At 36.7% G+C, this 17228-nt stretch overlaps 2 protein-coding genes across 2 annotated transcripts; one reads left to right on the top strand and one right to left on the bottom strand.

Annotated features, from left to right (window-relative positions):
- Positions 1 to 20: 20 nt before the first annotated feature.
- On the top strand, positions 21 to 8641 carry LOC107044213 (tonsoku-like protein). Its single transcript, XM_015266013.2, has 2 exons — positions 21 to 192; positions 4090 to 8641. Exons 1-2 carry the CDS (start codon positions 180 to 182, stop codon positions 7953 to 7955), a joined length of 3879 nt encoding a protein of 1292 aa, XP_015121499.1. The 5' UTR covers positions 21 to 179; the 3' UTR covers positions 7956 to 8641.
- On the bottom strand, positions 8299 to 11091 carry LOC107044214 (U6 snRNA phosphodiesterase). Its single transcript, XM_015266015.2, has 4 exons — positions 10888 to 11091; positions 10674 to 10816; positions 8623 to 8957; positions 8299 to 8523 (listed from the first exon to the last, which is right to left on the bottom strand). The coding sequence occupies exons 1-4, from the start codon at positions 11010 to 11012 to the stop codon at positions 8335 to 8337; spliced, it is 792 nt and encodes a 263-aa protein (XP_015121501.1). The 5' UTR covers positions 11013 to 11091; the 3' UTR covers positions 8299 to 8334.
- Between the last annotated feature and the right edge of the window lie 6137 nt (positions 11092 to 17228).

Below are 17228 nucleotides of genomic sequence, written 5' to 3' on the forward strand. Positions count from 1 at the left end.
CCTTCGTTGAAGATCGGCAATCCCCGGAGTGAGCGATGTTGGGGCGGCAAAAGTCCTCGTACGTGAATGTCTGTGATTGTTCAGAGGTTAACCACGTAAAATCATTCCAAACAGATCGTCAAGTGAATTAATTTATGAGTTTTTCTGCATCATCAATTATTTAACAGCATTTATTCAACATGGACACTGCGAGTAAGTCTGAGAGATGGTAATTGATCTGACAAATGTCTTGGCCAATTCATTGAAGTTATTCAAAGGCCACAATCCCTCAAAATAGTATATTTCGTCACTAGGCCGAAAGAAACTTTTCTGGCGAATATGAGTTTGCAGCCCGAGCCGAAGACGAGGGCTGCAATCATATGAGCTAGAAAAGTTTTTTTTGGCCATATGACGAACAGTATTTTTTGTTATGACGGCCGTAGGCAGAGATTCACGGACGCGGAGCGGAGCGGAGCGTCCGTGAAGCGCTGCCTCACGGCCGGAATGACAAAAAATCGATTTTCTCTAAATTTCTGCAGTTTTTTGGAAAGAATTTTTTTTGTGACAAATGTCAAATCCTACTGGATTAATATTAATCAATGGCATCGGAATGTAATACAATTAAGAGTTATTCAACAAGTCGATATTAATTGTTAATTGCTAAGATGATCAGATTCTATTAGAATTTCTGGACCAATGCTTTCAATAATGTTTGATCGTACAATGTGCAATTTTTTCTTCAAATCAGTTGTTACGGAGTTATTCTTCTCAGGATCTACTCACGGCTTTATCGATAATGTTCACCAGATAGTAGTTGATGAGATCATTGTCAGCAAATGATAATCCAAAACTTGTCATTATTTTGTTACTATTTGAATTGACAAGAAGTCAGTAAATTGAGTATTGATTTAGGTATTGCCTTCTTATTTGTTTAATATCGTGGACTAATTTTCGATTGAGTGTATCAAGTATTTTAATGGTAGACCAGGTAATAGAGAAATTTATCAATTGAGCTTAGCATAGCTTCATCATAAAGGGAGAGAATTGTAATTTCTATAGAAAAACATACATTAACGACTCTATGAGCCAAATCCTACTGAATTAATATTAATCAATGGCATTAGAATGTCACACAATTATTGAGTAAATCGCTATTAATTTGTTAATTACAAAGATGATTAGAGATTATTAGTATTTCTGAAGACAATACTTTCAATAATGTTTAATTGTCCAAGGCACAATTTTTTTCTTCAAGCCAATCGTTATGAAGTTATTCTGCTAAGTGTCCTTTCAAACTTTTATCAATAACGTTCACCAGATACTAGTTCATAATTGTCAACCAATGACAATCCAAAACTTGTTATTATTCTGTTATTATCAACTATATGGGGGAATTTCTGAATTGACGGGAAGTCAGTAAATTGAGTATTGATTTAGGTACCGACTTCTTGTTTGTTTCATATTGTGGAACAATTTTTGATTAAGACTTTTTTATCAAGTGTCTTAATGGTAGACCAACTAACGAACAAATTTATCAATTGAGCTCACTATAGGTTCATCACAGTAGGAAAGAATTGTAATTTCTATAGAAAAAAAAACATTAACGACTCAATGAGTCAAATCCTACTGGATTCATATTAATCAATGACAGTGGAATGTACACGTATGAAAAAATGCGGTAGGTGGAAAAAATAGACCAGGAAAAAATAGCCCACACCCCCAAAACGTGTTAAAACCCACCCAACTTAAAAATTTCCCTTGGTCTCTTTTTTCCATGGTCTATTTTTTCCGGGATTCAAAAAATTCAATAGAAAACCTAGCGAATTCGCTAGAAAATTCTATTGGAATTCTATAGGAGTTCTATTGAAAAATTTGATTTGTTTGTTGCGTTGATTCTATTAGATATTCGATGAGAAAAAGTCAATAGATTTCGCATTTCTGTTGAAATTTTTCTCTTTTTCGTGCGTGTAGCCCAATTAGGAGTTATTGGGCAAGTCGATATTAATTGTCTAATACTGAGATGATCAGAGTCTATTAGGATTTACAATGCGCAATATGTTTTCTTCAAGTCGACTGTTATGAAGTTATTCTTCTTAGGATTTACTCAAAGCTTTATTAATAATGTTCACCAGATACTAGTTCATGAGATGATTGTCAGCCAATGATAATCCAAAACTTGTTATTATTTTGTTATTATCAAATATATGGAGGAATTTCTGAATCGGTAAAAAGTCAGTAAATTGAGTACTGATTTAGGTACTGATTTCTTATTTGCTTACCAAGCAAACTGCGGATATCGCGGACCAATTTTTAATTGAGACTATTGTATCAACTGTCTTAATGGTAGACCAGCTAATGGCGAAACGCATAGGCCATTTACAATCAAAATTAGAAAATTCAAAAATCTGTCAAATACAAAACTTCGACAGCAAAATAAGTTTTCCGAAAGTTTAAAAAATTTCAATGTTTTATTTATAGACAACGAATGTTAAAAAAAGTTATGATTCTGTGAAAAATGTAGTTTCAATGACTCTGAATATTCATGATCTTTTTAAAAAAAATTTCACGCAATTTAATTGACAAATTTGATGATTCAAAGAGGCTTAATCTATACTATGGTCTGTTCCAAACTGTAAAAAATACTTGGATATCCTTAACTCTATTAATTTGCCTGGCACTCATAACCGAGACTCAAATTTTCAAAAATCTGTGTTGTGAACAAACGGCCGGATTTTTTTCTGTTTTTACATACTGCTCAATTTTTGGGAAATCTATTACGTAGCACGCAGTTGTTTCCCTTGACTATTCTCGGCAAAGAATCCCATTGACACTCCTTTGGTCGCGCTATGACCGCCGTTCCGCACTTTTTCCGATTTTTTAAATTACACTGCAGCCACAGAAAAATTTGAAAAAAAATTGACATCTCATTTTGAAGTGTCTAGAAGCCCTATCAATGAAAATAGCCGCCAAAAATATCATAAGTAGTTATATTTTCCGATTTTTATTCCGAAACAACGGGCCGTGTTTTGTGTGTACACTGAGAGAAATATCGTCATAATATCACAAAACTAATTTCTCGCGCCAAATATCTCATCTCTTGAGGATAAATTTATTGGGATAAGATCTCCGAATAATGTGTCAGACAATTTTAGATTTCAGTGAAGTATTCATTACTTGAACATGAATATTTCATGATAAAGTGAGAATTTCTTGCCACAAGAAATCGTTTGTTTCGTGTCAGAAAATGAGAAAATGACTAAAAACATTAAAAGCTTCAATTTAGTGAATCATAAATCAGAGACTTTCATATTGAATGAATAGAGAGTTTATGCAGAGGAAAACCTCCAGATATTAAAAAAAATATAACCGTTATTTACGCTTAAGCGTGTAGAGTTCAAAGGAAAGCAATATCGTCTTTTCCTTCTGTAAAACTATTCTTGTCTTTGAAGGAATATTATTCCATTTCGAAAAAAGACATCATCTTTTCATTCAGTACACGGAGAGAAATGTGCAGTAAAAATTAAGGAACTCACAATTCACTCACCGAATCGACTACGGAATCGACTCAGAAAATTTAAGTGACGGTATCGTAATTTTTCACAGGAGATTTAGATAAAAATTATGACACGCTCTGGAAAAATTCCTTGACAGCTGCGTAAAATTTCCTCCGCAACCACATTTCACTCCGGAAATACGGAAAAGATACGTAATTTGCATTGAATATTTCTCTCCGTGTAACTTCCTCCTTAGCCCAAAGAGCACCGATTTCTTTCCTGAAACCTACCATAAATTGATTAAATATGTATACGATGTTTTTTCGCTCAAGAAATGATTTTTGTGATATTATGTTGATTTTGCTCTTAGTGTACCGTGTATAAGGCGAATTTTCAGAAAAACATGGCAACTTTGAGCTTGAATATATAATTAAGGGTAACACTGAACATAAAAAATCTCGCGGGACTTCTTCAAGTATACGACCTAGATCACTTTTGATTTTTTCCGATTTGTCCTAGATCTGTCAAATTTATCATTAAGTCGATTTATGCTGGTGTGACCAACGGCGTTCGTAACTAACGGAGTGTTAACAAAAAAATTCTCCAAAAATTCCAGAATTACTCCAGAAGAAGCGTCGCGCAAAGACGAAAGGAGACTTCAAAATCGTCGCAGAAGTGTCAAAAGACCTCGGCGACATATACTTCCAAACAGGCAACTATCCAGAGGCCCTCGAGCAGTACAAGGACCAAGTCCAAGCCTGTGAGATCCTGAACGACCCCCTGGAAGTGGCCATCGGTAACCGAATGATCGGAGAGGTCCTCACAAGCTTGGACCGCTTCGAAGAGGCTCTGATCTACCAGAACCTCTACCTGGTAGGTGCAATCCAAGCCGACGACCTCATAGAGCAGCAGAGGGCTTACGCCACCCTGGGTCGTACCCAGTTCTGCCTAAGTCAGTTCCTTGAAGACAGGGCGCAGAAACGCGACGCCCTGAATGCCGCCAAGAACGCCTACATAACGAGTCTGAAAACCTGCGACAAATTCGAAGAGTCCGGAGCGCAAATCGACACGAAAGAGGTGATGACAATGCGAGCTAGACTCCTCTTGAACCTCGGTCTCGTCCTCGAAGCGAAGAAACAACCTGACAAGGGAATCCAACTGATTGAAAAAGCTGCACGTCTCTGTGAACAGAATAATCTCCATGAAGACCTACACCGGAGCAACGTCTCCCTGGGGGCCCTCCACGAACGTTTAAAAAATTACTCCTCAGCCCAAGAGTTCTACCAGAAAGCAGCCAAGGTCGAGGACTTCACTCTGAAAGAAAGAGCTCGCCTGCACGAAGCAGAACTCCTGGTGAAATGGGGAAAGTGGAGTGAAGCCAGGAAAATTCTCGTCCAATTGTACGTCCACCACAAGAACTCTCCATCGATCCTGGAGACAGCCTCCAAACTCCTGAAGATCGTCGCAGTAATCCAATCTAGCGAAGTAAAACTGAAGACAGAGGACAACAATCGCAAGAGACTGGAGATCTACGAGAGCATGGGTGACGCTGCGTCAGCTGGGAATGCTTTTGAGAAAGCTCTGGACTATTACAGGGACATGCTGGCTTGTGTTGAGATCGGTGACATCGAGGAGAAGCTTGCTCCTGCCCTGGTGAGCCTCGCCCAAACGTTGAAAGACCTGGAGAAGTACGACGAGGCTGTCATTTACGCTAAGAAAGAATTAGAACTCTGTAAGGACCCCAAGGAGATCTGCAGATCCGCCCTCTACCTCGGGGAGTTACTCGTCCTGACGAGTTCCCCAGACACTCAGATCGATGAAGCCTTCACCACTGCTCTGAACAATGCTGAAAAATCAGGGAACTTGTCCCTGAAATTATCGGTCCTCAAGAGCATGTTGGATTACTCTGAATCTAAAGAGGACAAGGAGACCTCTTCGGAATTGAAACAACAAATTTCAGATCTGAAGGAGCAAATTCCCGGTGATGAGTCGAGTGATGAAGAGGACCTGGAGACTTCTCTGAACGACATTAAAATCGAAATCGATGATCTGTCAGACGTCGAGGAGGAGATGCAGAGGAAGGGGGAGAGAACAGTGAGGAAGAGTCGTCCCAAACGTGTGGAGTTCAAGAGGAATATCAAAGGAGAGATGCCCCTGCAGATCGCCTGCATCGAGGGGAACAAGAAGAAGGTTCAAGAGCTCCTGAAACAGGGGCACCCAGTCAATTGCAGGGATTACTGTGGCTGGACACCTCTGCACGAGGCAGCCAACTACGGGTACATTGAGATCGCTGAGCTACTGTTGAAGCATGGAGCTGATATCAATGATCCTGGGGGTCCTCAGTGTGGTGGGATTACTCCACTGCACGATGCTGCTGTATGTGGCCATACTGTTGTCATTAATTTCCTGATTGAACAAGGAGCAGACCCCAGACTGAAGACTGCTAAAGGGGAGACTGTGCTGGATTGCCTGGAGGGCTGGAGGAAAAAAGAGGGGGTGCTGAGCCCTGAGGACGAGGCTGAGTACCAGATCATCAGAAATAAGTTGAAATTGATCATTCCTAGGACGCCCAAGCCGTCGCCAAAGGGTGGGACCAACCCAAAGGCTTCCTCTCTCCAGCCTCTGATTGATCCAGATGGAAATGCTGACGACCCCCCGATGATCCCCCCAGACCTACCTGAAGAGAAAAGAATATCTGCTGGAGAGGACTACAGGAGAACCATCGAGAGTCTAAAATCAAACAGATCGAGGATCATGACACCTAAGAGTCCGAAACGAAATGTTGCTCCTTTGATCGATAGTGAGGAAGCTCTGATTGACGAAGACAATTGGCTGGAAGAGGACCTTGAGGTGCCAACCCCCAAACGAAGGAGCACCTCCAGCAACGAGACCCCAGGCTCTGTCAAACGAAAATCCAATAATTTGACTCCAAACGAGGATAAAAACCCCAAGAGAAGAAGGACCAATGATGCTGATGAGGTGGAGGTCTTGGGGGATAGTGAGAACAGTCGAGACAGTGTTCTCTCTGGAAATTCAGATATTTTCAATGTTAGTACATCCAATTCCTCACGAATTCACAGGACGAAACCCAAGCAGAAATCGTTGTTGGCTGCTGGATTCACCAGGAGTTTGGACTCCAGAACTCCATCACCAGTGTTTCATTATCCAGATCCGATTGGCTCGCAGATGAGGGGCCAGAGGCTTGATATCCAGGGGAGACAGTCGGATTCAGTGAGAATTGAAGTTGAGTTGGATGACAGTATTATTAAGACTAAATTGAGGATTCAGGATGACAGCGAGAGTTTAATTACGAATTTGATGAATAACGTCGTGGGAAAGTTTGAGGAGAGGACTGGGTGTCGAGGGAGAGTCGAGTTGACGACGTCTTCTGGTAATGTTCTCCAAGCTGATAACATCGTTAATATTATTTATAAGAATGAAGGGGTTCTCCGGCTTGCTGGACGAGTGCTGGACCTCCAGGTGCCATCAATTGTCGAGCGTTTCGAGAAGATTTGCAGAGCCATGAAGGTCGAGGTGGATGATCCCGAGCTTTTGAGGTCACTCAAGTCGTGTAAAAATACTGGAATCTTCAGACTGAGGAGTGACGAGGGCTTGGATCTTGAATTGATGCCCATTTTGAGGAGTCTGGAGTATGAGAAGAGTCTTCAGGTGCTGCACTTGTCCTCAGGGATTTTGTATAATCTAGGGGAGAGTGTCAACGAGACACTGGGGAGGCTGACAGCTCTTCAGGAGCTGCATCTACAAGGCTGCGATATTGATCATCAATTTTTAGGGGCCATTGATCATTTACCTTCTCAACTACGAGTGCTGGATCTGAGTTACAATCCACTGGGGCCAGAGAGCCAGGAGAAACTTGGGGAATTGATTGCACCTCTGAGGTACCTCCAGACTCTCAACTTACGATCTTGTCGGTTGGAGAGGTTCCCAGCAACAACAATCAGCTCAAGTCTCGTGAATCTTGATGTTTCTGGGAATTTTATCCAAGGAGATAGTGTGGAGTGCTTCCTCCAGAGGCAGATCGTCAATTTGAGTATCTCGAATACGTATAATCCAGGGAATTCAATTCTGGAGGTCATGATGAGCGGACTGAAGTCGATTTTCATGAGTCTGGATACTCTGGAACTTAGTGGATGTAATCTGAGGAATTCTGATGTGCTGGAGGTGCTGGAGAAGTGCCCGAATTTATCGAAATTTGTGCTGGGAGATAATCCTGAGGTGACTCAAGTGTCGTTGGAGGCTTTAGTTGGGAGGAGACCTACTCTGATGCTGATCAATGTCACTGGGTGTGAGAAGATCACGAGGATTCCCAGTTTCGGGTTGACGATTCAAAATCCCTCCGTTTGCACTCTGATGGCTAGCTTTTCTGAGGAAGTTTGCAATGCGTGGAGGGATCTGTGGGGTCATCAAGCTATTTTTTATAGACAACCGCATGATATTGTTATCATAAGGCCATTCACGTGATTTTTTTTTCTATTCTTTTTTTTTTGGCAATTTGATTTTTTCATCGTTACTTCATTGGTCATTTGTGTAATTTATTACCCATTTTATAATGAATCACTTCGATATTTATGTAACTATTTTCAAGTTTTTTTGAAAGTGTAGCAGATAGACTTTTGTTCAAAGTGGAAACTTATTTTTGGAGGCCCTCTTTTTTGTGGCCGAAGAGCTGTAGGAATTAAAATTCCCAGCTTCGAGTTGACAATTTATATTCCCTCGTACGTGGAGGGATCTATGGGGTCATCAAACTACTTTGTATAAACAATTGCATAACATTGTTATTATAAGGCCATTCACGTAATTTTTTTTCTATTCTTTTTTTCTCAATTTTATTTTTTCAGTGTTACCTCAGTGGCCATTTGTACAATTTGTTACCTACTTTACAATGAATATGTTCAATATTTATGTAACTATTTTCAAAATGTTTTGAAAGTATATCGAATAGGCTTTCGTTGAGAGTGGGAATTAGTTTTTTTAGGTCCTCTTCTTTGTCTCCGAGGAGCCACAAAAAACTTATGTGATAGGATGCGTCCTGAAAGGAAAAGATTTAGGGAATAAGTTTACTAACTCTTTTGAAAGTGTGAGGAGATGTATATGTTGTAAAATAAAATGTAGAATAAATTCGATATACCTCGTAGAAAGGAGGCAGCTGATATTCTGATAGTAGTTTATTCAATGAAGTCATGTAATGTGTGACGGTTTGATCGAGGCATTGACACTCGAGACCGAGGAATGTTCTGGTTCTCCCCTCGTTGCAGTAGATTTTTACGTTTGTTATTTGAAGGTTGAATTTTGGGGTTGATCTGGTGAGGTCTCGGAGACTCTCTACGAATGATTCGATCCAGTGGTATTTTAGGATCAATGTGCGACTGAAGCTCAGATGAGAGTCATTGAGGATCAGGGTACCTGCAGGGATTATCGTATTTACTGATGTCATCCAGGACTGGAGAGCTTCACTCGGTTTGTCTGGAGAAATTCAAATGAAAGGTTCATTATTCCATGCACTGAGAGAAAAATGTTTCGTTACTGAAAGCTGAGACACTATTCATGGTGAAAAAAATTTAAGGAAATGATAGTTTATAGAGAAAAAATTCTATAAAATAAACTCTAGAAATTTAGAAAACATTTGAAACATATTTTGAATAATGTTCAAATGAGACTATTTCGTCTATCTGGGTAATTTTCCAATTGCCATTTTTTTGGTTCATACAAAATTATTTGAGAACATGTTTTTTGTTTATTTTAGACGCATTCAATTGATGAAGAAGTTATTCGAAAAATTAGTGGAAATGAATTCAAAATGGTTTTTCACATTATTTTACATTTATCTTCGCAAGGGTGAAGTTTGAAGGTGCTTGGCAAGAGAGAATTTGTAGGAAATTTTATAAATTTCTAAAAATGTTTGTTGATGTTTCTATTCAAATCTAAGACTTTCGGAAACATTTGGAACATAATTTGAATAATGTTCAAATGTAACAACTTCTATCTTAGTAAATTTCAATTTGCCATTTTTGCTTCCGAATGGAAGCATTGTAATCATTCAAAATTAAGTTCTTCTTGTTCGCTTTTTTCTTCTTAAACTTCAATTATTCGCTAATGAAGGGATGGAATTGAATCTTTTTTTTTCAAATGTAGGTATTGTTGAGCTCGATCGATCGCTATTAGTTAAAATTTAATTCATCGATTAGTTTTTTTAATTTTTGAATTTTGTTCGAAAATCGGTTGTCCCACGATAACTAAAAAAATGTTCTGAATTGCTTGAATGATGGCTTAAAAATATTTGTTTGAATATCCCTTTGACCGAGTTTGAAGATGAAGGCGATATCAATAATCGTTATTTTGATTTATTCGAAATTTTTCAAAAATTTTGTATTTGTCAAAAATTCGAATTCCAGGGATATCTTTGAATATCATCCTTCAAATGAATTCAATCATAGCTTACAATGTTTGTTTTAATGCCATTAAGTCGAAGTTAAGAGATGATTACGTAGCGATATTGGTTGATTTGATTTTTCTGATGATTGTTGAAAATTTTGAATTTTTTATGAATTTCCCTGAAAGTGAGTTTTCTGATGGTTTCTTCAAATGTGATGTTTCAAATTCATTCAAGTATGCGGAGAGATAGAACTGTAAAAAAGACAATCGATTGTATAGAAGAAAAGGGATAATAAGAGTAATGAAATGATGATAACATTCGCCTAAGTTGAAAATCTGACAAAATTTGGTGAAAATAAATGTTATTCAATTTAATAAAACGAAAGAAACAATGAATTATAGGTGACAGAAGGGAATGATGCGCAAAATCCCCATTTCGAAGTATATTGCTAATTTATTAGCAAAAATAACGATACTATATGCAATACAAGAGTAATTTCCCACTTTTTTGAATTCATTTCACAACACAAAAACTTTTCCCATGAGTGTCGAACCCGATTTTTCATCACAATGTGTAGAAAGTGGGCTTTTGCGCATGCTCCGCGTGTTTCACTTTACGCACAAGAAATCACTATTTAATATATCAAGAATTAAAAATTAGAATGAAGCTTTGAAAATATCAGTGAAGAATCAATCAATTAATTAATTTTCAATTAATGTTTTTGTTAACTCATTAAATTCCTAATTAATCGATGAAATTCTTAGAATCCATTATTGACTGCGAATTAATCAAGAGAATATGCGTACAATCAGCATAAACAAGTGTCGCCCAATTCCCTCGTTCATGTTTGAACGATCTAACTCGTCCATCATGTTCTTCTGGATTATCAACAATTGTCTCGTAATGCTCCACACCTGTTCCAACTGGAGCAAACTTTGGTAAAGGCAAACTAAAAAAAAAGTTTCTCAATGATCCATGTAGACATAACCTACGAAATAATGAGCAATTGTTAAAATTTACCTGTTCAAGTTAATTTTCTTGTCTACAGTCTCTGGACGAGAGACGTCATCATCATCATCATCTGAACTCGATGAATACCCTTCTATCAACTTCAAACCCGCCATTTGTGCAATTTTCGTACTCATTTATGTTGTGACAACCAAAGAACAACATGACTGAGTCACTTGGTTACTGAAGTTGCTGTAAATCCCCACACCCCACGTGATGGCCCAATAATGCCTGCGAAAATGGCTTTGAATCTATCTCAATGAGATTATTAGTTTATTCACAACTAACTGTTTCCCCACCTTTATCCGGAATATTCCTTCCATTCAACAATTTTTTTGTTTTGTAAAAGTTCTATGGATTGAAGAAAACATAATTTAGCTCGAAAAGCTTAGGAAACGCGAGAATTTATTAGAATTATTTTTTAGAAAGTCCGTGGATTTTGAGAAATTTTACAGAACAATTGAGAATTTTCCAAGAGGTCTCATACTTTTCTCACATTTCATTATTTTCAAAAAATGTTGGGATATGTTAGAAAAGTTCAGGAAATTACCAGAGTCCTGGAATTTTCTATGGTGCAATAGAGAGCGCGCGTTATTTTTTATTAATCTCAAGTTTCGGCCTTGAATGATTAATTTTTCACTTATAAAACATTAGAAATATTGCTTGTTGATTAGTAATTGATTGTCGAAAGTCGAAGATTTCAAGCGCTTTGAAATCACTAATGACATCCACAATTAAGTTTCCGAAAGTTTAACCAATTTCAATTATTTATTTATAAACAACGAATGTTTAAAACGAGTGGGAAAATGCTCTTGTATTGCATATAGTACAGTTATTTTTGCCAGTAAATTAGCAATACACTTTCGAATGGTTATTTTGCACATCATCCTTCATTTTATTACACTGAATAAGATTTTTTTTCAACTAATTTTGGGAGATTTTCAACTTAGTTGAATGTTATCATCATCATTATTCTTATTATCCCTTTCTTCTATACATCCGATTGACTTTTTTTCGGTTCTATCTCTCCCCTCAGCCCATCAATAAAATATTGATAGAAAAATTTTATTTACACATACTGGAATAAATTTGAAACATCACATTTGAAGAAACGTCAGAAAGCTCACTTTCAGGGAAATTCATGAAAAATTCAAAATTTTCAACAGTCATCATAAAAATCAAATCAACCAATATAGCTATCGTAATCATCTGTTAGTTATAATTGAATTCATTTAAAGCATCATATTCAAAGATATCCCCGGAATTCTGATTTTCAAAAAATACAAAATTTTGGAAAGTTTTCGAATAAATCAAAATAACGATTGTTGCTATCGTCTCTAATAGAGACTCTCTATCTTCGAACTCGGTCAATGGGACATCTAAATGTAATATCCAAACTTTTGATGCGAGAATTTAAAATTAAATTAAAATATAGACACAATGTAAAATAATAAACTCAATAATTGAGTGGGATATTTCGTCATTTGAACTCGATTAAAAATTCCAAAAACACTCAAATCGAGTGCAACATGACGAAATATCTCATTCAGCACGCCCCCATTACACAATTTGAAAATTCGCACTCAGAGGAACGATTGAAAACCGATGAATCGAAACCCCAAAACCCGAACGAACTACTTTCCCAATAAAAATCAAAAGAGTGGGAAAAGTCATACTGTAGGATTTGTGGCCTACACAACACCAATTGAAAATAGACTCGTTGGAGCCCATGTGACAAGTGACGCCAAAATTCATATAAAAATGTCAGAAAAATCAAAATTAGTCAGTCTTGAAGCAGCAACGGAGCAGTAATAATTCTGGTGGAAATTGTTCATTTAATCGGTCCGGTTTTTCAATCCTTTCTTCGATTACGCGGGATAGTACTGAATTAATAGTAAGTTATGAACAATTGAAATTATCCGGGAATAAAATTTCTTTAATCGAGAGTGGTGACTTTTCTTACAAATAAGGAATTCGTTCATTGTGACACGTTGTGGACAGTCTCAAACAAACTCTTAAACTCTTAAAATTCAACTGTCAAAAATTTATTAAAATATCAACGAGTAGAAGAAAGTGATTCCGTGAAAGTATCCATAATAGCCTTTAGCACGACTAATTGCTGATGAGAAAATTACGGATTTCCCCAGGGATCTACAAACACATCGATTAATTTATAAATAACAGACCGAATTGTGGGTAACAAAATTTGTANCTGTTAGTTATAATTGAATTCATTTAAAGCATCATATTCAAAGATATCCCCGGAATTCTGATTTTCAAAAAATACAAAATTTTGGAAAGTTTTCGAATAAATCAAAATAACGATTGTTGCTATCGTCTCTAATAGAGACTCTCTATCTTCGAACTCGGTCAATGGGACATCTAAATGTAATATCCAAACTTTTGATGCGAGAATTTAAAATTAAATTAAAATATAGACACAATGTAAAATAATAAACTCAATAATTGAGTGGGATATTTCGTCATTTGAACTCGATTAAAAATTCCAAAAACACTCAAATCGAGTGCAACATGACGAAATATCTCATTCAGCACGCCCCCATTACACAATTTGAAAATTCGCACTCAGAGGAACGATTGAAAACCGATGAATCGAAACCCCAAAACCCGAACGAACTACTTTCCCAATAAAAATCAAAAGAGTGGGAAAAGTCATACTGTAGGATTTGTGGCCTACACAACACCAATTGAAAATAGACTCGTTGGAGCCCATGTGACAAGTGACGCCAAAATTCATATAAAAATGTCAGAAAAATCAAAATTAGTCAGTCTTGAAGCAGCAACGGAGCAGTAATAATTCTGGTGGAAATTGTTCATTTAATCGGTCCGGTTTTTCAATCCTTTCTTCGATTACGCGGGATAGTACTGAATTAATAGTAAGTTATGAACAATTGAAATTATCCGGGAATAAAATTTCTTTAATCGAGAGTGGTGACTTTTCTTACAAATAAGGAATTCGTTCATTGTGATACGTTGTGGACAGTCTCAAACAAACTCTTAAACTCTTAAAATTCAACTGTCAAAAATTTATTAAAATATCAACGAGTAGAAGAAAGTGATTCCGTGAAAGTATCCATAATAGCCTTTAGCACGACTAATTGCTGATGAGAAAATTACGGATTTCCCCAGGGATCTACAAACACATCGATTAATTTATAAATAACAGACCGAATTGTGGGTAACAAAATTTGTAGACCCAAATTTGAAACCTTCAGATCATTCCAGGGGTAGGAATTTTAACTACATAGATTTCTGTAAAATCACGCTTATGTTTTTGTAAACCGAATAGTTATTCAAAATATATTTAAATTCAAATTTGATTCCCATTACAACTCCAAATTTCTTGATTAGTAATTAGTCTCAACTCAAACCCTATCCCTAAATCAAACCCTTTTCCTTTATATTTTAGAAAAAGGTAAGAGTATAAAACTTTGCGTCGTCCAATAATTATAAAATCTAATAATTTTAGCTTTGATTTTAATGTGACAATTAAAACATGTCCTTTCGACGCTAAAATCTTTCTCCGGGCATAACACAAACAAATTTTTCAAGTCATCATTCAATCAATTTAGAACATTTTTTTAGTTATCGTGAGCCAACCGATTTTCGAAAATATTCAAAAACTAAAACGAGTGGGAAGTTGCTGCTGTATTACGTATAGTATAGTTATTTTTACTAATAAATTAGCAATATGCTTTCGAATGGTCTTTTTGCTGATTTTTTTCCGTTGTATATTATTCATAGCCCATTTTATTTTCTTGAATTGAATTAATTTCATTCTAATTGTTTTAGATTTTTCATTTAATGAAATTTCATCATTATTATTATTATTTTTATTATCCCTTTCTTACATATAACAGATTGTTTTTCGTTTATTCGTTTCTATTACTCCTCTTACCCTTTTGTTCCTTTGTGGGCTGATATTCTTGTCGCATCAACGTGGTATTTATTTCAAGAGTTACATCTTTTATCCACGTTTCGCTATTTATATTTTCGTTGAACGATTACCCAGTTATTGAAATGCGTTTCTCCATCAGCTCCGTATTCAACAAGTTCGTCGTCTACATGAACCACGTTTAACTCTTTATATCATTCGAAACATCCCATTTAAGGGAACCATTAGAAAGTTGACTTTCATGGGAATTCATGAAAAATTCGAAATTTCCAAAAATTATCCTAAAAATCAAGTTAACCGAGACAGCTGTTGTAACCACCTTTTAACTTCATCATAGTCGCATTGAAACAAACATATTAAGCTATGATTGAATTTATTTGAAGCGCAATATCCAGAGATATCTGTTTTATTCTGATTTTCGAAAAATACAAAATTTTGGGAAAATTTCACAGAAATCAAAATAACGATTGTTGCTATCGCTTTCATCTTCGAACTCGGTCAAAAGGACATCCCAATAAATTTTTTAAGCTGTCATTCAATGAATTTAGAATATTTTCTATAGTTATTGTTACAACTGAATTTTGAAAAAATTCGAAAATTAAAACAAGCAGGTGACCGCTCCTATATTGCAAAAGGCATGTGACTGTTACTTTATGTGCTATTTGTATTTTAATTTTTTATTTCTACCAATTCCATTCGTAGTAAGCTTCCGAATGGATCCATAGCAATTCCCTTTTTCAATTCACCTCCGAAACTTTGTATAAACGGGTACATATATTTTGATTGACCTAGATAGAAGACATCGGACGAGTATTTGGAAAAACAAGGATTTTAATGAAAAAACAGATAGAGGGGAATATCTCGAACACTTTGTATGAACAGGTATAGATGTTTTGATTGATCTAGGTAGAGGACATTAGGACGAATATTTTGAAAGAAAAATAAGTGGAATCGTTTGCGAAGTTTTAAAGATATTCAACATAATAGATTTTCAGAAAAAGTTGAATATCTCCAAAACTACTAGTGCGATTGAGCTCCATCTTCAATACGAAACTTTGTTATCACAGGAGGAAGATTTTGTCCAAATTTTAAGTTGATATCTCGATTTTTGACACGTTAGCGCGCGTACAAGGATTTTAATGAAAAAACAGAAGAGGGTAAATATCTCAACAACTGTGTATGGTCGGATATATGTTTTTGTTAATCTAGGTAGAGGACATTTTTTTTACTTTTTTTTATTGCCATATATACCCTATTCGGGTTTTTACATGTTCTGCGGTTTCATGGGCCGACTTCCTCTCCAACCGTGTCGCATTGTATACCCCAGCTGTACCCCTCGTACGGACTCTCCTGGTGACCAAGGGAAACCATGGAAAACCTTGGTCGACACGGGCGTCCATCGACCGAGCTTCATCGGAGAATGTTTCCCTAACACTTCTCCGATGATTCTCGGTGTCTAGACTTGCGTTCGACGGTTTCCGAAAGATTAAAAATCGCAATTGCCGAATTCGAAACCGCGCCGCACGGGTCCCGCCGTCCAGCCGAGCAATTTAACCGCTTCGGCCACCGTCGCCGGTAGGTAGAGGACATTGAGACGAATATTTTGACAAAAAAAATCTAAATCGGTCCAATAATTTTAAAGATATTCGTGAAAAACGATTTAAAAACGAATCGCTTTATCTCAAAAACTACTTGACCGATCGGGCTGAAATTGTGCACAGAGTTAGTCCTCATTAAGACCTATAATCTGACAAACTTTCAAATGTTTCAAATAGTACATTAGAGTACAAGGGCACAAATTTCGTTTTCAACGAATGTGTAGTTTACAGGCCAAGCCGAAGGCGAGGTCTGTACACACATTGGTTGAAAACGAAATTGATTACCGAGTGCTCTATAATATTTTATGTCAAGTCGTGCAGAAGTCGAGTTTTGAGCAGGCTGCGCGAAGCGCAGCGTGCGATAAACTCGACTTATTGCACGGCGTGACATAAATTATTTTAGCCACTTAATTACTCAATTTTCTAAAAATTGACCATCGGGAAGGTGGCGGTGGACATATTGACATACGGATATGGTCGCTAAACTTCGTATTTTTACGTTTCAGACCATTCTACATCATTTCCAATGAAAATTAGAGAATGTGAAAATCGGACGATTACAAAGCTTCCATTCGGAAGCAAAAATGAATCAATGAATTAAATTTTAATTAATAACGATAGATAGGGCTTAGGAATACCTTCATTTAAGAGAAAAAAAAGATTCAATTCATTAGCGAGAAATTGACGAAAAACTTTTGTCACATACATATACACACATGCGGACGGACACGGTCTAAAAAATGCATTTTCGGACTTTTTGGATTATAATGGGTCGATATAGCACAAAAAATCCAAAACTTAAATTTGAACGATTACAAAACTTCCATTCGGAAGCGAAA

Source organism: Diachasma alloeum, unplaced genomic scaffold (genome assembly GCF_001412515.2).
Source record: "Diachasma alloeum isolate Michigan unplaced genomic scaffold, Dall2.0 Dall_scaffold_00689, whole genome shotgun sequence".
Lineage (NCBI taxonomy): Eukaryota > Metazoa > Arthropoda > Insecta > Hymenoptera > Braconidae > Diachasma > Diachasma alloeum.